The 22,378-nt window shown below is 44.0% G+C and overlaps 1 protein-coding gene across 1 annotated transcript in view; it reads right to left on the reverse strand.

Moving 5' to 3' along the window:
* The window catches only part of samd9l (sterile alpha motif domain containing 9 like), a gene marked incomplete at its 3' end in the record, with an annotated part of 83,002 nt that extends 75,884 nt beyond the window's left edge, over positions 1–7,118 (reverse strand). Inside the window, exons 1-3 of the mRNA XM_084460357.1 lie at positions 6,959–7,118; positions 874–952; positions 89–142 (exon numbers count right to left, since the gene is read on the reverse strand). Of these exons, the coding sequence (XP_084316483.1) occupies positions 89–92 (4 nt within the window). The 5' untranslated portion in view covers positions 93–142; positions 874–952; positions 6,959–7,118. The remainder of the gene's footprint in view (positions 1–88; positions 143–873; positions 953–6,958) is intronic.
* Positions 7,119–22,378: the final 15,260 nt, after the last annotated feature.

Genomic DNA, 22,378 nt, shown 5'->3' on the forward strand with positions numbered 1-22,378 from the left:
AATATTTTGTTTCATAGAATATATATTTTTTATATAAAAACAAATAATCACACATTCCCCAACCAATATCCCCTGGTCTGTGTCTTACCCATTATCGGTATGTTGCCTGTGCGCTCAATGTTGTAATTTCTGCATCATCAATCTGGAAAACAAAGTCATTCTTCATTACTTGAAGTACAGCCCACAATAAAGCAAAATTGCTTCCAGGTCATATGAAATGTTGTGACACACTTTAATGGAAATATTATTGATGTGCATATTTAGAAAAGAAATATTACTACATTGCTGTGAGAAAGATCTATAGAGTTGTATTGGTCGATGTCGGAACCGCGTAGTCTGACTATGGGGGTTCCACAAGGGTCTGTCCTGGGTCCTCTCCTTTTTTCCCTCTACACTACATCTCTGGGCTCTGTCATTCGCTTGCTCTCCTATCACTGCTATGCCGATGACACCCAACTGGTCCTGCCATTCCCCCCTTGTGATACACAAGTGGAGACACGCATAGCTGGGTGCTTCTCTCGGAGTGGATGACGACACATCACCTCAAGCTAAATCTGGACAAGTCTGAGCTGCTGTTCCTCCCGGGGAAGGGCTGCCCGCACCGGGACCTGGCCATCACCATTGACAAACAGAGTGGTGACGCAGACTCGGACTGCGAGGAATCTGGGTGTGACCCAGAGTGACCCCAAGGGTCTGAGTTGGAGACACAGTACAATATATAAAACATAGAAAAATGTCATGCAGTTAGACGTGTACGCATTTTTGGTTGGCTCTAAGCCACACCTTTAGATGCCCCTTAAAGGTGGCAAGAGTGGGGCAATCCCTTATAAAAAGGGGGAGGCTGTTCCAGATTGTGGACCCCTTGTAAATTACCTGTGCTGCTGGTCTGTATGAAAGGGTCTTCTCCCTCACAATGGAAATCCAGTGATATGCTGCGTTCTGTCAGGAAAAGCTGGAAAATAAATTTCAATATCTTACTTTTGATGTAGGCTATTCACCAACACCTGTTTTCCATACATCTTACCAATCTATTGAAACACTTACCCATCTATTGAAACACTAAAGAAATTGACATGAAGTGGACAAGTATTAAAAAACTGATTACAATGACTAACATATTACATTAAGTGTACATTGATTGCTCTGTAACTAAATAACAATACCTGTAGTAGCAACACTGTGGTTACATAGAAACCTACATGGTATTGTATTACAGCTGTAATCAATGAGGATTGTTGTGAAATCAACTTTATAATATACTCATAACGCATAGTAATAATTATCATTAGGCTAGATAAACTATATAATTCAATGACAAGGCTATTCAAGAAGTTTGAAAATGGGTAAATAAAACAATATCTATTGTTCACAGCTGGTGGTTCGCTAAGGACACTTGTTGATTTAGCAAATTTAGTAAATGTTACCTTTTGCCTGCTGGCAATTAGCAAAATTAGGCAATGAGCAAACTTAACTGGCGTTTGTGATCACCTATGCCAAATGTTTTGTTTAGCTGCCGTTAGCAAAATATGACCTACAGCTAGCTGGATGACTTAGCAAACTGTGTAGCTACACAACAATGTGAGCCCACTAATGATACAAGGTATAACGTCACCATAATAAACCAGTCACTAATCTAAGAGAGATTAGAGATTTTATCTTTGTTCTTTATGTGCATAATCTTACATTGCTAAATTTGTTTACTGTTAGACCTACCTTAACCACAGACGATGTAGGCTATAGACCTGTTAACTGTCCATGTAAAGTCTAAAATATATTTTACTATACTTACAACTGATCTCTATTAGTTAACAGTTAATTTTCTCCATCACAGGTCCCAACTAATCCTTTACACAGCATATTCTCAATGACAGCGCAGCGAAAGTTACAAAACTGAGACTGGCTTGTGAGGTTCTACCTGACTACAACATTAAGTTAAAGTTAGCTACCGTTCATACTTCCGACAGTAACATTGAGAATTTTTCATATTATGTACTGTATTAATGTGTTATTCACATATTCTGTTTATGTAGCCTATTGAGTTCAAGAACTGTATTTGTCCATTACAGTGATAACTAGCTAGATTTACTATTCATGGGTACCACATGTAGTCCAAGATCTGCCATATTTGTGCCCTACACAGGTGTGTCAATTTGTCTGATTGCATAGGATTCTATGCACTAGAGCCAATTAGACCACTTGATACACCTGTGGAGGACACAGGTCTAGGACTAAATTTGGTACCGATGAATAGCTACCGGTGTCGGGGCAGGAATAGCTACCACACTATAGCTACCATTTTCAGGGCAGGAAAATACTGTATGATTTGACCGGAGACGATTTGGGGAGAGCCGGGACGAAAGTAACACTTTTTCGTTTGATCCAATTTACTTCGAAATTAATAGAGGTAGAGATTCCATGTTTTATGACACACAACTTGCACACGTCCTTCACTATTATTGACTGTAATTTCCGTTCTAGGATATATGAGAGCGAGACGAGTTGTGAGGCGCACGCATGCTCCTCTCGAACAAAACACGACAAGAAGATTATGGCAGCAGAAAGAGAGCCGCTGGTGGACGAGAGAGCTAAAACCACGTCAGTGGTGTGGAAACACTATGGGTTCGCGGAGACAGATTTGGACCAAGTTGACACGGTGTGTAAAATGTGCTACGCAGTCTTAGCTGCCCCTCAAAGCAGCCCTTCTCAGTCCCGCTGTCGCATTCCGCTCGCTCATGCCAGAAAACAGTCCTTTGCCGGTCCATTCACTTTGCCGTCAAAATAAATCGGTATCGGCCTATTTAGGAGAGGTCAGATAAACATGAAACTTCACTTACCTAAGCAAAAGGGTCTATTTTAACAAATGCTGGGTTTTGAAGCCTCGGCGCTACCATTAAATAACTTATTTAGACGCATTCTGTCATAGTGACATTATTTTTCCGAGGTAGTCTTCTTCTGTGGTGGTGGCGGGGCTTTGAAGCTTCTTTATTTATCCGTTTTGGCACTTTTATTTATTTATCAAGGTCAAGGTTCACAATTTGTCTCCCATGGGAGAAATGTATATAATCCAAAGAACATTGTTAAAAAGAAAAGCCAGTCAACATTTAATAAATTAATTGTTATCAAAGTCAATTTGATATGTTAAGAAAATGTTAAAACTTTTGATTCAAAACGAAAAAATGAAATGAATAATCGTGTTAAATAATCGTGATCTCAATATCAATCAAAATAATCGTGATTATGATTTTTGCCATAATCGAGCAGCCCTATTCAGGGCAGGAAAATACTGTATGATTTGACCGGAGACGATTTGGGGAGAGCCGGGACGAAAGTAACACTTTTTCGTTTGATCCAATTTACTTCGAAATTAATAGAGGTAGAGATTCCATGTTTTATGACACACAACTTGCACACGTCCTTCACTATTATTGACTGTAATTTCCGTTCTAGGATATATGAGTTTAACATAAATAGGCTGGGAACGTACCGAGTGGAATGTTACTTTCGTCCCTATGGAGCGGGACGAAAGTAACACAACAGTGGACTGCAGTCAAGTGAGCCGCACTTTTTTCTTCCACGGTCAAGTGAGCCGCACTTTTTTTTTCTAAATTCAAAACAAGAACGGGGTGCGTACCTATTAGAAGTATTACGGTAAAACGGTGAAACGGTTTCTGCACTAGATATTTATATCGACGCTGCTTCTTTTTCTTACACTGATATTGCTAATCGCACATTGGGACATTCATTTATATAATTAAGATATAATGTAGAATAAATAAATGTATGTATTTCGGAAATTAGGTAGGCTAGACGCAGAACTAGCCTATTTCTCACCCACTCATGCACTTGACGTCAATTCTGACTCTCTCTCTCTCTCTCTCTCTTTTCTCTTGCTCTCAGTCTCTCTTCTCTTGCTCTGTCTCTCTCTGGCTAAGAATATGTAATGCTCATGTAGTCAATATAATGTGAATTATCCATAACTCTTCACAGGATGGATTTTGAATAATTTCCTCACAAAATATTACTGTACAAACATTGTGTACAGTGTATTTTTCTCGTTCTTGACAAGTAATAAAATTATAATTATACGGTGTTCATTAGAGTCTCTCATACATGCTTTCAGGACCTCTCCCTCTACCAAACTATCATTTTGACGGTCAATAATCCCATCACAAAATCCTACTGTAAGCAGATTTTGACTGTTTTTCTGAATTTTGACAGGTGATTATAGGAGAAAAAAAATTTTGTTCATGGAAGTGTCTCATATCCCTGAGTTCAGGACCTCTCCCTCTATCATGTCATGCAGGAATATTAGACTTTTACAGTGTAGATTTTGAATAATCCCATCACAAAATCCTACTGTAAGCACATTTTGACTGTTTTTCTGAACTTTGACAGGTGATTAAAGGAGAAATATAATTTTGTTGATGGGAGTGTCTCATATCCCTGAGTTCAGGACCTCTCCCTCTATCATGTCATGCAATAATATTAGACTTTTACAGTGTAGATTTTGAATAATCCCATCACAAAGTCCTACTGTAAGCACATTTTGACTTTTTCTGAACTTTGACAGGTTATTATAGGATAAATATAATTTTGTTCATGGGAGTGTCTCATATCCCTAAGTTCAGGACCTCTCCCTCTATCATGTCATGCAGGAATATTAGACTTTTACAGTGTAGATTTTGAATAATCCCATCACAAAATCCTACTGTAAGCACATTTTGACTGTTTTTCTGAACTTTGACAGGTGATTAAAGGAGAAATATAATTTTGTTGATGGGAGTGTCTCATATCCCTGAGTTAAGGACCTCTCCCTCTATCATGTCATGCAGGAATATTAGACTTTTACAGTGTAGATTTTGAATAATCCCATCACAAAATCCTACTGTAAGCACATTTTGACTTTTTCTGAACTTTGACAGGTGATTAAAGGAGAAATATAATTTTGTTGATGGGAGTGTCTCATATCCCTGAGTTCAGGACCTCTCCCTCTATCATGTCATGCAAGAATATTAGACTTTTACAGTGTAGATTTTGAATAATCCCATCACAAAATCCTACTGTAAGCACATTTTGACTTTTTCTGAACTCTGACAGGTGATTATAGGAGAAAAATAATTTTGTTCTTGGGAGTGTCTCATATCCCTGCGTTCAGGACCTCTCCCTCTATAACTTCATGCAAGAATATTTGAATTTTACAGTGTAGATTTTGAATAATCCCATCACAAATTCGTACTGTAAGCACCTTTTGACTGTTTTTCTGAATTTTGACAGGTTATTATAGGTTAAATATAATTTTGTTCATGGGAGTGTCTCATATCCCTGAGTTCTCGACCTCTCCCTCTATAAATTCATGCAAGAATATTTTACTTTTACAGTGTAGATTTTGAATAATCCCATCACAAAATATATATGAGACATATCCCATGAACAAAATTAGATTTCTCCTATAATCACCTGTCAAAGTTCAGAAAGTCAAAATGTGTTTACAGTAGGACTTTGTGATGGGATTATTCAAAATCTACACTGTAAAAGTCTAATAATCCTGCATGACATGATAGAGGGAGAGGTCCTGAACTCAGGGATATGAGACACTCCCATGAACAAAATTATATATATCCTATAATCACCTGTCAAAGTTCACAAAAACAGTCAAAATGCATCCTGTGAAGAGTTTTGGATAATTCACATTATATTGACTACATGAGTATTAAATATTCTTAGCCAGAGAGACTGAGAGCAAGAGAAAGGCGAGCAAGGGAGAGAGAGAGAGAGAGAGAGAGAGAGAGAGAGAGGCTCAGCTCGGAGGAATCAGATTGACGTCAGTGCATGAGTGCGTGAGAAGTAGCCTAGTTCTGTGTCCTAGCCTACATAATTTCCGAAATACAGACATTTGTTTATTCTACATTATATCTAAATTATATACATGGATGTCCCAATGTGTGAGTCAGTTCGAAGGAAAAGCTGCAATGACGATCTAAAATTGCATTCCAGCAACCGCTTCACTGTGTACCGTAATAGGTGCGCACGTCTTTTTTTTTTTCTGAATTTAGAAAAAAAAAGGGCGGCTCACTTGACCGTGGAAGAAAAAAATGCGGCTCACTTGACTGCAGTAACAGTGGGGCGGAAGTAACAGCAAACGAAGGGTCCTCGTATCTCTGTATTTCAGGATTGTAAGTCTCTTTACTATCAATACATACACTATTACACATAACACATATATTATTATACACAATATAATGTTTGTATAGATTAAATAAATGCTATACATTCGAAATCCATACAGCGCACAGACAGCTGCCCAGACCTCCTATGCTGCCTGTCTGCAGGTTTCTTGGAAGAATAACCCTCTCCTGGTCTACCTCACCCTAATTCTCGGCATATTCTGTAAATGTAACAAAATAAATGCATTGTAAGTCACTGTCAAATATCACAGAGCGAAATAGCTATTGTTACTTTCGCCCCGCAGGCTACTGTTACTTTCGCCCCTCTCCGCTCTCCCGTCACTTATCCCTGGCTAGTCTCCAAGACTTCATCGCATGGAACTTAAAACCTATGCTATCATTTAGTCACTAGATGTCTTAAGAAAACTACATATGTTTACAAACTTAAACAAGTAAACACAATTCTACAATCGAAAAATACTTAGGGGACTACTTTTTTACTTATGGCGCTTAAAAACGTTATCCTGCTATAACTCCACCAAACAAACTCGGTTGGTGCCGAAATTTTGTATGAAGCTAAGGCACTGGTATATGCATGTACAAACGTAACCACGTCTTCGAGGTTGCCGTAGTTTTAGAGAAAATGCGCGTGTTACTTTCGTCCTCCGTTACTTTCGTCCCGGCTCTCCCATACTTTTTCCCAACCATAATAGGCTATTTAAAGCATAACTTACAAAAATAGATATGTATAAGACGAGTTTAATTCAGGCCCCATTGCATCGACAATAGCCTACCTCTGTTGTGCAATTTCCTGAAGGAAAAAAGTCGTGCAAATTCCTGAAGGAAAAAAGTGATGCTACGATCTCATAAGGATGTCCTTCATTCTTTAGGCATAGTAGGCTAATAATATCTCTTCACTTCATGAAATCGAACCATTAAAGTCTTCCGCGAAGTCAGAAATCACTCCCGCTGGATATAATAGTTGCAGGCAAGTGTTCTTGGGTTGGGTCTGCCGTTTCTGATGTGTTCACTAGGAACTAGAGAAACCAGCCCCGCCCCTAGACCTGGTCCAGGGCGATATCTATACAGATAACACCCTGTTACTCTCAATGCAATTTGCCTATGAAAGCGCTTTTTTATATGTTTTATATCCACAGCGCATCGACTGTCTTCTTCTACCGGTGAATCGGCGCTCTCCGCTTTGTTTAGCCTACTCACTGCAGCCGCCCATGTTGGGGATGATGCATTACATCTTAAAGTCTCTCAACACCATTTAAGATGTAATGCATCATCCCCGACATGGGCGGCAGTGGCTAGTTGCAAAACTAGAATGGAGAAGTAAGACGCCTCCTTCCCTCCACTAGTCTGGGGGTCCACCTTGGGCAAGTGGTAGTACCCCCCAGCCCCCCTACCTGGGGTTACAGGTAAAATCCTGATGAAAGAACAACTAAAAGGAAGAGAGACCCGGCCCGGAGGAAGCCCGGGGCCCTCGTCTGGAGCCAGGCCCAGACGGAGGGCCCGCATGCGAGCGCCTGGTGGCCGGGCTTACCACGGAGCCCGGCCGGGCCCAGCCCGAATAAGCAACGTGGAAACACCATCTCCTCCTCCATCGTCCCGTGGACCCACCACCCGCGGGAGGAATTGTCGGGGTCGGGTGCGCTGCCAACTAGGTGGCGGTGAAGGCGGGGGGCACCTACGGACCGGACCCGGGCGGCAAAGGCTGGCTCTGGGGACATGGAACGTGACCTCGCTGGGGGGGAAGGAGCCGGAGCTTGTGAGGGAGGTGGAGCGATACCAATTACACCTGGTGGGGCTAACCTCCACGCACAGCACCGGCGCCGGAACCAAACTCCTGGATAGGGGTTGGACCCTGTTCTTCTCCGGAGTTGCTCACGGTATGAGGCGTAAGGCAGGTGTGGCTATACTAGCTAGCCCCCAGCTGAGCGCCTCTGTGCTGGAGTTCACCCCAGTGGATGAGAGGGTCGCCTCCCTGCGCCTTAGGACTGTGGGGGGGGGGACTCTGACTGTGGTTTGTGCTTATGCACCGAACAGCAGTTCAGAGTACTCAGCCTTCCTGCAGACCATGAGTGGAGTCCTTTTGGGGGCTCCTGCAGGGGACTCCAGTGTCCTACTGGGGGACTTCAATGCGCACGTAGGCAATGATGGAGAAACTTGGAGGGGCGTGATTGGGAGGCATGGCCACCACGATCTGAACCCGAGTGGTGTTTTGTTGTTGGACTTCTGTGCTAGTCACGGTTTGTCCATAACAAACACCATGTTCGAACACAAGGATGCCCACAAGTACACCTGGCATCAGAACACCTTAGGCCGAAGGTCGATGATCGATTTCGTTATTGTATCATCTGATCTGAGGCCATGCGTTTTGGACACTCGGGTAAAGAGAGGGGCAGAGCTGTCCACTGATCACCATCTGGTGGTGAGCTGGTTTCGATGGTGGGGGAAACTTCTGGACAGACCTGGAAAGCCCAAGCGTGTAGTGAGGGTGAACTGGGAACGTCTGGAGGAAGAGCCTGTCCGGAGAGATTTCAATTGCCACCTCCGGCAGAGCTTCTCAGGCATCCCTGTGGAGGTTGGGGACATCGAGCATGAGTGGTCGGTGTTCAAAGCCTCCATTGCTGAAGCTGCGGCTGGGAGCTGTGGCCTGAGGGCCATAGGTACCTCAAGGGGCGGTAACCCTCGGACACCGTGGTGGACAGCGGTGGTGAGGGAAGCCGTCCGACTGAAGAAGGAGGCCTTCCGGGATATGTTAGCCCGGGAGACCCCAGAAACAGTTGCAGGGTATCGACTGGCCCGGAGGGCTGCGGCTTCGGCCGTGACCAAGGCAAAGCAGCGGGTGTGGGAGGAGTTCGGAGAAACCATGGAGAAGGACTTTCAGTCGGCACCAAAGTGTTTCTGGAAGACCATCAGACACCTCAGGAAGGGAAAGCGGGGGACCATCCAAGCTGTATACAGCAAGGAGGGGACACTGCTGACCTCAACTGAGGAGGTTGTTGAGCGTTGGAAGGAGCACTTTGAGGAACTCCTGAACCCGACTAATCCACCCTCTACGAACGAGGCAGAGCCGGAAGATGATGGGGGGTCGTCAATGTCCTTGGAGGAGGTCACTGAGGTAGTCAAACAACTCCACAGTGGCAGAGCCCCAGGGACTGATGAGATCCGTCCAGAAATGCTGAAGGCGCTGGGTGTAGAGGGGCTGTCTTGGTTGACACGCCTCTGTAACATTGCGTGGAAGTCTGGGTCAGTGCCGAAGGAGTGGCAGACTGGGGTGGTGGTCCCCATATTCAAAAAAGGGGACCAGAGGGTGTGTGCGAATTATAGAGGCATCAGATTACTCAGCCTCCCAGGGAAAGTTTACTCCAAGGTGCTGGAAAGGAGGGTCCGGCCGATAGTCGAACCTCAGATCGAAGAGGAACAATGCGGATTTCGTCCTGGTCGTGGAACTACCGACCAGCTCTTCACTCTCGCAAGGATCTTGGAGGGGGCTTGGGAGTTTGCCCAACCTGTCTACATGTGTTTTGTGGACTTGGAGAAGGCTTACGACCGGGTCCCTCGAGAGGTCTTGTGGAGGGTTATGCGGGAGTATGGGGTGAGGGGGTCCCTACTTAGGGCCATCCAATCCCTGTACACCCAGAGCGAGAGCTGTGTCCGGGTCCTCGGCAGTAAGTCGTCTTCCTTTCCGGTGGGTGTTGGCCTCCGCCAGGGCTGCGCTTTGTCACCAATCCTGTTTGTGATTTTCATGGACAGGATATCGAGGCGTAGCCGGGGGGAGGAGGGTTTGCAGTTCGGTGAGCTGGGGATCACGTCACTGCTTTTTGCAGATGATGTGGTCCTGATGGCATCAGCTGCCTGCGACCTCCAGCACTCTCTGGATAGGTTCGCAACTGAGTGTGAAGCGGCTGGGATGAGAATAAGCACTTCTAAATCTGAGGCCATGGTTCTCAGCAGGAAACCGGTGGCCTGTCCGCTCCGAGTAGGAAATGAGTCCTTACCCCAAGTGAAGGAGTTCAAGTATCTGGGGGTCTTGTTCACGAGTGAGGGAACTATGGAGAGGGAGTTTGGCCGGAGAATTGGAGCAGCTGGTGCGGTTCTGCAGTCGCTTTACCGCACTGTTGTGACGAAAAGAGAGCTGAGCCAAAAGGCAAAGCTCTCGATCTACCGGTCTATCTTCGTCCCCACCCTCACCTATGGGCATGAAGGATGGGTCATGACCGAAAGAACGAGATCACGGATACAAGCGGCCGAAATGAGTTTTCTCCGGAGGGTGGCTGGGGTCTCCCTGAGAGATCGGGTGAGAAGTTCAGTCATCCGGGAGAGACTCGGAGTAGAGCCGCTGCTCCTTTGCGTCGAAAGGAGCCAGTTGAGGTGGTTCGGGCATCTAGTGAGGATGCCTCCTGGGCGCCTCCCTAGGGAGGTGTTCCAGGCGTGTCCGGCTGGGAGGAGGCCGCGGGGTAGACCCAGGACTAGGTGGCGGGACTACATCTCCGCACTGGCCTTTGAGCGGCTAAAGATTCCCCAGGCAGAGCTGGTTGATGCTGCTAGGGAAAGGGATGTCTGGGGCCCCCTGCTGGAGCTGCTGCCTCCGCGACCCGACCCTGGATAAGCGGATGAAGATGATGATGATGATGATGATGAACACTGTCCTGAGACAAATACATAAATTAATTAATAACTTACTCCCATGCCTCTTTGGCAGCATTCCTTCTTTTGTGTAGAGGCATTTGCATATCGCAGCCTAATCAGCTGCTTTGTCTGTTCCATTGTCCCTGTAAATAATGGAATATATGATGTACATTTGACGTAGACCTAGGCCTATTTAGATTTATTTTATGTCGGCTATGAATACAGGCTTTTAAGAGTTTGCTACAAGTCAAGTGATCTAGGGATAAAGTGATTGTATCACTTGGTTGTATCTTTTGACATCATATTCTGCGATTGTGTTTGATGCAGTGAAATCGGTGTGAGAAAAACAAATGTTTGAATGCTGTAAAATAATCTAAAATAATTGACTGTGTCACGGCTACTTGACTACTTCTTTTGAAAGCCCTTAGCCAATCGGTGAAAGCCGGGAACAATGACGCGTTGAAACTCTGATCTCTGCAGGCCGGAGACTTCGAGGGGGCGGGTCAACTGTCAATCAATTTTTACTTTGGCCAATCAGAGGCTGACAATCGTCTTGTCAATCAAAAACACATTTCGCCTGAAACGGTTGTCAATCACTTTTTATTTGGCGAATCGCCTTTCTCTAAGGAGAAGGGGTGTGAGACGCAGAGCTAATTTGTCATTAATAAGTGACAGCTGCGGACGATCAAGCGAACAGATTGGACGTCTTTCGAGGTAAGGGAGATTGACACAAGTAACATAACAATAAGCAGTTATTTTAACGTATTTTCAATTAGTTATAACATTGACAGCGCCTAAATGCTCACATTTAAGAACGTAGACGAAGATGCTGAGATGCCTAACGTTAGCTAAATAGCTAGTTAGTGTATACATCATGGATGTATTAATTAAACTGGATACAGCCACTCCATTCACTGGCCGCTATCAACAATGAAGCCCTATGGAACCGCGCCATCTTGGCAAATTTGTAGTCATTTGACTATTTCCGGTGACTTTTGACTTGCGCAGTTGTGCTTTTCTGGCCTTCCGGTGACTTTTGACTTGCGCAGTTGAGCTTCTCTGGCCGACGCGCGTCCACGAAAAGGTTCACATTTATCTGAAATGTAGACGCGCGTTCCCGGCTCTCTCGGCTCTCCCCGCTTTGATTTAGCAATGAAAACCGGCTTGCATATTAACCTGTTTTTGTCAAATATATCAATTGGAGAAATTATTTTTTGATACTGGCATCTTAGTTTTAACAGGTTAAATATAATTGAACATGTTTTGTTTGCTAGTAGATGGTATTCATTCCGTTCGCGATAACGTTATTGCAGCCAGGCTAAATTCCTCCAGGGAGCCAGTGACAGGCGAGTTGAAGAGCTTCACTCCCCGCCAGCAGGAGCTCTGGCCGCGGCTACCGCATCTCGGATAACCCGCTGAGTTCCTGGCTGCTATTTCACACTCGCCCTTGATCAATCCCAATACCGATCCATGGTAACAATGAATCAATCGTTCAGATCAGATCGGCAGTGCTGCATGTATGTTACAACATCATTGTTACCTTTATTAACATAACCATAGCCTACATTTATCTCTCTAACGTTAGGCTATCCATCTTACACCAGTCGGCCATTCGATAAATGGAAGCGGTGAACGCCAACGTTGACTGAAAACACCCAAACTCAGTGTATCGTTTCATCTTCATGCTACACATCAACTCCTTTACATTGTATGTGAATAAATGCCTGTTATTCTAAAAATATCCCATTTCTGTCCATTCTTGGAAAAGGCTAATAATTGCTGTCAAAAGATCACTCCAGTTTATCACCGTATCCCACTACCATTTCAACTATGCACAGGAGGTTGTCTTGTGGTCATTTTCATTAAAAAATGATTAGCCTGATCAGTTTGTTGTATGTATTAAGCCCTTTTTGAGCGTTTTGTGTGTGTGCATTGTTAAGTGTAAGCTTATGCAGCCTACTCCAAACTTTAATGGTTACAGCAGTCTTGTCGTCTACAGGCAACAGTCTCTGGCTTTGCATGGCAATTTATGTAGTATCATCCGAGTTCTACAAATGCTGTACTTTTTTGTACTGTAAGTAACCCCTCAATTATTCAATTTTACTGGGGAGCAGTGACCATAGCCTACTTGCCAACCCTCCTGACTTCCGCGGGAGATTCATAAATTTGAACTAGGTTGTGTAGTAGATAGGCTACAATAAATTAGGACAGATGCACATTTACTGAACAGCACAGACAAAAGTCGGACATTAAAAACAATTGCTCCATACACACATATATATATATATATAATGTTTCACATTTCGTTTTAATGCTTTTAATGTCTAATTTGTAATGCTTTTAATGCCCCCCCCCCCCCCCCCCCCGCAATTTGGTTTGGAAATGCTCCCTATTTCTGAGGTCCCAAGGTTGGTGAGTATGGCAAGCTATAAGCCCAATAATACAAGCATACCGCTCAAAAAGGGCTTAATACATACAACAAACTGATCAGGCTAATCATTTTTTAATGAAAATGACCACAAGACAACCTCCTGTGCATAGTTGAAATGGTAGTGGGATACGGTGATAAACTGGAGTGATCATTTGACAGCAATTATTAGCCTTTTCCAGGAATGGACAGAAATGGGATATTTTTAGAATAACAGGAATTTATTCACATACAATGTAAAGGAGTTGATGTGTAGCATGAAGATGAAACGATACACTGAGTTTGGGTGTTTTCAGTCAACGTTGGCGTTGACCGCTTCCAGCTATCGAATGGCCGACTGGTGTAAGATGGATAGCCTAACGTTAGAGAGATAAATGTAGGCTATGGTTATGTTAATAAAGGTAACAATGATGTTGTAACATGCATGCAGCACTGCCGATCTGATCTGAACGATTGATTCATTATAACCATGGATCGGTATTGGGATTGATCAAGGGCGAGTGTGAAATAGCAGCCACGAACTCAGCGGGTTATCCGAGATGCGGTAGCCGCGGCCAGAGCTCCTGCTGGCGGGGAGTGAAGCTCTTCAACTCGCCTGTCACTGGCTCCCTGGAGGAATTTAGCCTGGCTGCAAGAACGTTATCGCGAACGGAATGAATACCATCTACTAGCAAACAAAACATGTTCAATTATATTTAACCTGTTAAAACTAAGATGCCAGGATCAAAAAATAATTTCTCCAATTGATATATTTGACAAAAACAGGTTAATATGCAAGCCGGTTTTCATTGCTAAATCAAAGCGGGGAGAGCCGAGAGAGCCGGGAACACGCGTCTACATTTCAGATAAATGTGAACTTTTTCGTGGACGCGCGTCGGCCAGAGAAGCTCAACTGCGCAAGTCAAAAGTCACCGGAAATAGCCAAGTGACTACAAATCTAGCCAAGATGGCGCGGTTCAATAGGCCTTCACTTTAGATTTCGAATCCTGGGGGCTTGGTATACATCCATGATCCTAGCCGTCACAACGTGGCTAGCTAGGTGTAGGCTATTCTTGACCCAAGTTAACATTAGCAAAGCGGTGTACCTGCGCACATGCACAAACAGAGCAGTGCTTCTACAAAGAAATCCATCATATTTATTTTCTCATGTAAACACTGGGCGTTTGGTGTTGCCAAGCAATTAGGCTCTTTGCACAAGCTCCACTACTTCCTGAAATTCTACAGGCATCCTTATTTCCTGTCCTATACCATTGGATGGAAGTTATTAATCAGGTGTGCCGCTTATATAGATAAAAAAATAGACAGGTAGGTGTGTATACATATACACAGTATGCATTATCATGTTCTGTTAAAAATATATAATTTGTTGACAGGAAACCAAGAGGTACAAGAGAGTGGAAGAGAGGGGACAGGAGGAGAGGACATAGAGATGAGAGGTGAGATACCTGATGTTAGCCAAAGAGACACTACATTAATTAGATCCTGGCAAGTTTAAAAAATAATGTGGATGGGTGGGTGGGTGGGGGTGTGTGTGTTTATAGCTTATGTTTATGTTTTGTTAATTTGTGGACAGGAGATGAAAATGGACACCACAGTGGAGGAGAGGTGACAGGAGGAGACCAGCATGGACAAAAGACAGGAGGAGAGGTGACAGGAGGAGACCAACATGGACACCACAGTGGAAGAGAGGTGCCAGGAGGAGACCAACATGGACACCACAGTGGAAGAGAGGTGACAGGAGGAGACCAACATGGACATCAGAGTGGAGGAGGCCAGGCTGGGAGAGAGGTGACAGGAGGAGCTAGTCTCATGTTTCTAATAGATGGTGTGTTCTCATCAACATTCACTTAAGTTGTGTCCTCTCTGGATGATCTCCACTGCTCTCAGTTAAAGATGATGTTAATCCAATATGATGCGTGTTGTTCTTTATAGATCTAGCCTCTTCATTTTGCTCTCAAAGTGCACCAGATTGAAGCACCACAAATAATGACCTCGGTATTACAAAAATCCTGCGTACAGCCCTGATCCTGAATGTTTCAGAGGGCAGATGATAACCTCCTTCTAATCAAGGAGCAGGTGTTCATAACTGTCTGCATCACTACACTGTGGTGACATTTTGGTTGTACCGTCTGATCACAACACTAAGAGTTCTAATCTAATTTTTTGACCCTCTAGCACCTGGCTGCTCTGCTATGGACGGTTCTACGTCCCAGACTGTCCTCCCCAGGGTTCTACTGTTCTCTACAGGGCTGTAGACTGTTCTCCAGGGTTCTACTGTTCTCTACAGGGCTGTAGACTGTTCTCCAGGGTTGTAGACTGTCCTTTCCAGGGTTCTAGACTCTTGAGCTATTTGATTAATACATGTCAGATTTTTTGTTGCAATATGTGTGAGATTCACCCCTTTTCTCTTCACCAAATGCCAATAGAATTAAAAATATATTTCTGTATATGCACTGTGATGCATCCTATATAGTTTCTGGTTGATTGGGGACAGTGTTGTGTGGACATCAGACAAGAAAACATGCATAAACCTTTTTCTTTTACATAGGCGAAAATTGGAAATTGGTATATTTGTCACATACCTTCCATCTGCATTTTTCATTACTTTCCACCACTGGGATTTTGGGGGACTAACTGATATGCTATAAAGAACATATGTATGACACTACAACAGTTGATATAATTTCTGTTGCAATTTGTTCAAGGTTATGTCATAAAATGCCTGGACTACAGGGGCAGGGGAGCATCACTACTGATCCATAGCCAGGACTGGGATGTCCTCAGTGGAGGTCCCAAGTCAGTCTTCTAGTCATTCAGCCAGCCTGTCAGTAGATGTGCTCTACTTGTATTGATTTGTTCATACAATAGTATTCCAGCACGGGTTATGTTCTTGAATGCTTCTGGTGACTAGCAGGTACACCGCTTTGCTAATGTTAACTTGGGTCGAGAATAGCCTACACCTAGCTAGCCACGTTGTGACGGCTAGGATCATGGATGTATTCACTAACTTAGCTATTTATCTAACGTTAGGCATCTCAGCATCTTCGTCTACATTCTTAAATGTGAGCATTTAGGCGCTGTCAATGTTATAACTAATTGAAAATACGTTAAAATAACTGCTTATTGTTATGTTACTTGTGTCAATCTCTCTTACCTCGAAAGACGTCCAATATGTTCGCTTGATCGTCCGCAGCTGACACTTATTAATGACAAATTAGCTTTGCGTCTCACACTCCTTCTCCTGAGAGAAAAGCGATTCGCCAAATAAGTGATTGACAACCGTTTCAGGCGAAATGTGTTTTTGATTGACAATATGATTGTCAGCCTCTGATTGGCCAAAGTAAAAATTGATTGACAGTGGACCCGCCCCCTCGAAGTCTCCGGCCTGCAGAGATCAGAGTTTCAACGCGTCATTGTTCCCGGCTTTCACCGATTGGCTAAGGGCTTTCAAAAGAAGTAGTCAAGTAGCCGTGACTGTAATCCGTCTCTCTCTACCTTGGGACCTTTTCCCCGTTTGTCACGCCTGTAAAGATTTGGAATAATATATCCTTTTATCCATCTGAAGAAAACAAGAGACACGCTCTTAATTCTTTTAGAGAGTAAACACACGTTTCCATCACGACCTCTTCACCAACCTTTCACTGTAGGATACAACAATCTTCAATTCGGTAAGTTGTATGTTAACTTTTATATTTAAGAATAGAGCTCAACGGTTTTGCGCTTCGGTTTAGAAAGTGAATTTCTCATACATTTAGGGTTCGTTCTTTAAAATCATTAAAGGGTTTTAAGCCTGGAGCCAAGTCAACACGCTAGCTGATGAATCGTGATCTTAGGGACCGTTCTTAATTCATGGGAGGGGGTTTTAGTAGCCTATGCATTGATCACACAAGCCCGTGTACTTCTGCACCCGTGCCTTTGTCTTCGCGGTTCTGTTCGTCCACATGCAACCAAGCTTTCGGGCCCTGAAACCGTGTTCGGAAACCGGAGTCCAATTCCGGTTTCAGCGGTTGCGTATGTGCTAGTGGTTGAGGTACAATGGTAAACGTAAGAAAAATGTTGTTGCTACTTATTAGCATGCTGTGGGCAGTCTTTGGGTGTCATATCCAGCTGCTTAACCTGGTCAACGAACAGAGGCGCCTGAACGAGCAAAGATTTTTTTTTTTTATTGTGTTTACATTGTATTCATTGGTGACATTAAGGAGCAATTCTACCTCACTATCTGTCCAAACAAAAGATTCTGCCCTGTGAGTCGCCATTGTTGTTTGTGTTTCCGTATTTCCCGCGCTTCTGTTCCGGTATTGACTCTGGCTTCTGATTGGTTAAAATGGCCTTTACCTTTGAAGTTATATCGCCACCTACTGCTTAGATTACATCACTTGGCGTCGGATTTTGCGGTTTCGCCACTCGTGGGGACGAAGCGCTTTACAAATAAAGCTTTGATTGATTGATTGATTGATTGATTGATTGATTGAGCAGTGAGCAGCGAGAGCGAGCCCATAGGAGGGTGGAGCCCAAGCCCCCAGGATTCGAAATCTAAAGTGAAACCCTATTGAACCGCGCCATCTTGGCTAAATTTGTAGTCATTTGGCTATTTCCGGTGACTTTTGTACTTGCGCAGTTGTGCTTTTCTGTCCTACGCGCGTCCACGAACAAGTTCACGTTTTTGAAATGCAATGAAATGAAAACCGGCTTGCATATTAACCTGTTTTTGTCAAAATATATCCATTGGAGAAATTATTTTTTATCCAGGCATCTTAGTTTTAACAGGTTAATTATAGCTGAACATGTTTTGTTTGCTATTACACCGTGTCCTAACTGCTTGCGACGCGAGCAACAGAACGCGACATCGCAGCTTGCTGTCCTAACTGAAACAGTTAAATTTCCTGTTCTGTTACGTCATTTGTCTATAGTCCCAACTGAAGACAGTTAAAGAACGAACGCCTGTCAACGCGAGCAAAAGGGCAGTTAAAACGTCGCGCCGCTTCGCGCTGCGCCGCTCGCGTCCAGTTAGGACATAACAATTGAAAACAAAGTAATGGAACGCATTTTGTCGCCGACGCTCGTTCGCGTCGCGTGTAGTTAGGACACGGTGTTAGATGGTGTTCATTCTGTTCGCGATAACGTTATTGCAGCCAGGCTAAATTCCTCCAGGGAGCCAGTGACAGGCGAGTTGAAAAGCTTCACTCCCCGCCAGCAGGAGCTTTAGCCGCTGCTACCGCATCTCGAATAACCCGCTGAGTTCGTGGCTGCTATTTCACATTCGCCCTTGATCAATCCCAATACCGACCCATGGTCCATGGTAATAATGAATCAAATGGTAGATGTTAGATCATCTGGGAGAAAGTCTGTGTAATTGTGTATAAGTTGCATTTCCTATCACTGGAATTAGCTGGAATGCTTGTATATTTATATTGTAAGAAAAAATGTTTTATTGCGACTTGCCACGCTATTTAGTGGCGCAGTGTAAAAAGGGAGCAGAGAAGTGTACCATACTGTTGAAAGCTCAGAGACAAACTGAGACCCACCAGGAAATACAAGTACCCTACCTAATCTAAAATAGTGGTCATCCTCCACAGAAAAGAGCAGAGCTTTTCAAATTGGGGAGGGCTATCTGCTCACTAGGGCAGACACAGACCTGGAGCAAAACTAAACTCTCAAACAAAAACTCTAATTTAAGAAGTTTTAATCAGAAATACAAAGTAGGAAAACAATGGATATACCATCACCACTGGCCATTGTGGCATGCAAACATTAAACACTATTAAAGGACATTGAGAAAACTTCTGGAAAATGTACAAAACACACAAAAAAATTGAGCTCAGCATGGCCTGAGGGTTGTACTTGAGATGTGGGTGTGTGTGAGGTTATGGAATGCCTAATAAGAGACTACAGGCCAAGAGATACATCTGATAAAGACTACAGGCCAAGAGATACATCTGATAAAGACTACAGGCCAAGAGATACATCTGATAAAGACTACAGGCCAAGAGATACATCTGATGAACATCAAAAGAGAATTAGGATTAAAAGTCATAAACCTGTTCAAAGATGAGGGCCAACACTACAGGAAAACTCAGACCTTGCTGGACCAGAGTGGGCTCCCTTCGTTAAATAAAAGTCAAATTTTAAAAATACTAAAGACCAAGAATGGATGAAAGTAAACGGCAGGAATAAAAAGAGAACTTGGGTCACTTCACACTCAACCAAAGCAAAAACCAAAACGTTTGAACACCTTAACCAAACTGTAAAAGACATTTGCAAAACCTGTAAAAAGGAAATAATTTAGCAGCTCAATTAGTCCATTAATTGCCAGTCCAACTATGACATGGATTTAGTGAGAAAAGAGAAGAGACAGTAAAAGAGAAAGTAGCAGAGGGACAAAACAACCCTAGAGAGGGACGCACAAGCAGACAGAACTAAACATGCTGCAGAGCAGCCAGCCAGCAGAGCGACACAGATAGATACAGACGCACAAGCAACCAGAGATAAAGAAGCTCTTAAGAAGCATACGTCTAGGCAGAGACAGATGGAGAGAGATGCACACGCAACCAGAGATGAGCATAATGCTGAACAGCATGCCACTAGAGAGACAGAAACAGCAGGATCCAGACATGATAAGGGACTGTGTGATAGAACTAATAGAAGGAAGTTCATAGAGAAGCAACTCTCATGAATCCAGAGGCCTATATACAATCAGATGCAAATAAAAAGGCTACGTGAAGGCTAAGCCTAGTGCTTTAAGCCACTATGGCGCTGCTGCTCCGGATTGATCTAATTGACACATTTTACGTTACCGTGTTTGTTGATAAAGTAGTCGGACAATAAACTGCTGTGCGAACACTTGTTCCATTTATTGTCCTTCCATAATCAATAATCCAGCAAACAACCCGGTACGCATGTTTGTGAGTGCGTGTGTGGTCAAAAGCTGTTTGCCCTCCGTGCAGCAACACCTAGCCAACAACAGGAGAGTTCCTACCTAAATATCATCAGTTCCTATTAACATGGGAGGAGCAACACATTGACCCAATTAACCTGAATTTGACTCTTACAGGCTATGTTAAAGGAAAGATTTCATGTACAATTAAACAGGACAAAAATAGGCAGAATAGGACTTTTTAGAGATCAGGGATGGACCCATCTTTGCATGTGTAAACTGTAGAATAATTAGGCATTACAATCAGGTGAAGAAATATGAACACATGTTAATTTCTCAGATTTCCAGAATCTAATCTGCTGCTCCCACTCAAAATAAACCACCTCTCCAGTCTTGAAAGTTTCCTTCCCTCCCTCCCTCCCTCCCTCCCTCCATACAGTCAGTCCCTACATCTCACCCACTTGGTTTTCTCCCTCCCTCTCTTCCTTCATCCTTCCTTCCTTCCATCTCTCCCTCCCTCACCAGTTTGTTTTTAAGAAACCATCCCCCCTTTCTCCTAGGTATGTGAACTGTGCCTGTACTGAGGAAGAGCAGAACCTGGTAGCGTTTCAGTACCGTGGAGGGATCCTGTATCGCTGCTGTCGGCTGCTGGTCTGGTACGGACAGGAGTACAGATACAAGAGCATCTCCTTCGACTACTTCTGGGACAAAAAGAGCACCACTAGAGGTAGCTGTCCTAGACTCTCCTTCCCTCTGTCTTCTCCTCCATCTCTCTCTCATCCACTTCTTTTCCTTAAAGCTGAAGCAACCAGAGGTCTGCTAGTCATAATAGTAACCGCTGTCCAAGTAGCTCTCCTCTTCCGGCCTTCCCTCTCTCCTCTTTCTTTTTCCCATGGTGCCAGACAGCAGTCAAGACGTGGGCATACAGCGTGAAATTCAGGACACTCATGGATGCAACGATACAGGGGACAGTATGTGATGCACTGCAATGGCGCCTGTGCAAATTGCTGTTGTGGGGCAATTGGGGCAATATTAGGCAGCCACGCTATCCATGAACAGAATGGAATGCTCTTATTTGCCATGGAACATGGTAGCTTGACATAAGTTAGTAGTGCTGGCTAGCTTATTCTAGCTATCTAAGTTAACACCGTGGGCTTCAACGTATTACATGTTTTCTCTCCTCTCTCCTATTTAGATTTTGTCACTTCTTTTTCTCTCTCCTCTGTCGCTTTCCCTCTGAGCTCAGCCAGAGGAACCTGTTGCATATCTTTCTCTCTCCTGTCCACAATCTGAAGTCGTCATGTGGTTGTGTCCTCCCCCCTTCACTAGCTACATATAATCACCCTATACAGTATTTGAACTTGTGTTAAATGTGTGATAATCATTTTAATGTTTGTGTGTCTCTCTTTCACTCTCAATCCCAGAAGTGATGTCAGACTTGCCCCAGGTGTGCTCCTGGTCCGAGTGCCAATTCTCCTAAAACTCCCAGATCTCCCTCCACAATCACATCAAGAGCAGCCGTGACAACCTCTACATCTCTCTGCTAAGGAACGGAGAGATCAGACCAGAGACTCTCCCATCCTGCTCCTCTTGATCACTCCCTTTCACCACCTCCAACACCCCGCTCACTGCAGCTCCTGGCCAGAGGCAGAGAGACATTGACAAGCCAAGATCGTACCACTGTGACCAGTGTGGGAAGAACTTCAGTCTAAAGGCTAATCTCAGGACGCACCAGTGTGTTCATACAGGAGAGAAGCCATACCAATGTGACCAGTGTGGGAAGAACTTCACTGGGTCAGTAGATTTAAAGAGACACCAGCGTGTTCATACAGCAGAGAAGCCATACCAGTGTGACCAGTGTGGAAAGAACTTCACTACATCAGGAGAGTTAAAGACACACCAGTGTGTTCATACAGGAGAGAAGCCATACCACTGTGACCAGTGTGGAAAGAACTTCACTATGGCAGGACACTTAAAGAGACACCAGCGTGTTCATACAGGAGAGAAGCCATACCACTGTGACCAGTGTGGAAAGAACTTCACTACGTCAGCAGAGTTGAAGAGACACCAGCGTGTTCATACAGGAGAGAAGCCATACCACTGTGACCAGTGTGGGAAGAACTTCACTACGTCAGCAGAGTTGAAGAGACACCAGCGTGTTCATACAGGAGAGAAGCCATACCACTGTGACCAGTGTGGGAAGACCTTCACTCAGTCAGGACACTTAAAGATGCACCAGCGTGCTCATACAGGAGAGAAGCCATACCACTG

This window comes from Borostomias antarcticus (genome assembly GCF_949987555.1).
Source record: "Borostomias antarcticus genome assembly, chromosome: 31".
Classification (NCBI taxonomy): domain Eukaryota; kingdom Metazoa; phylum Chordata; class Actinopteri; order Stomiiformes; family Stomiidae; genus Borostomias; species Borostomias antarcticus.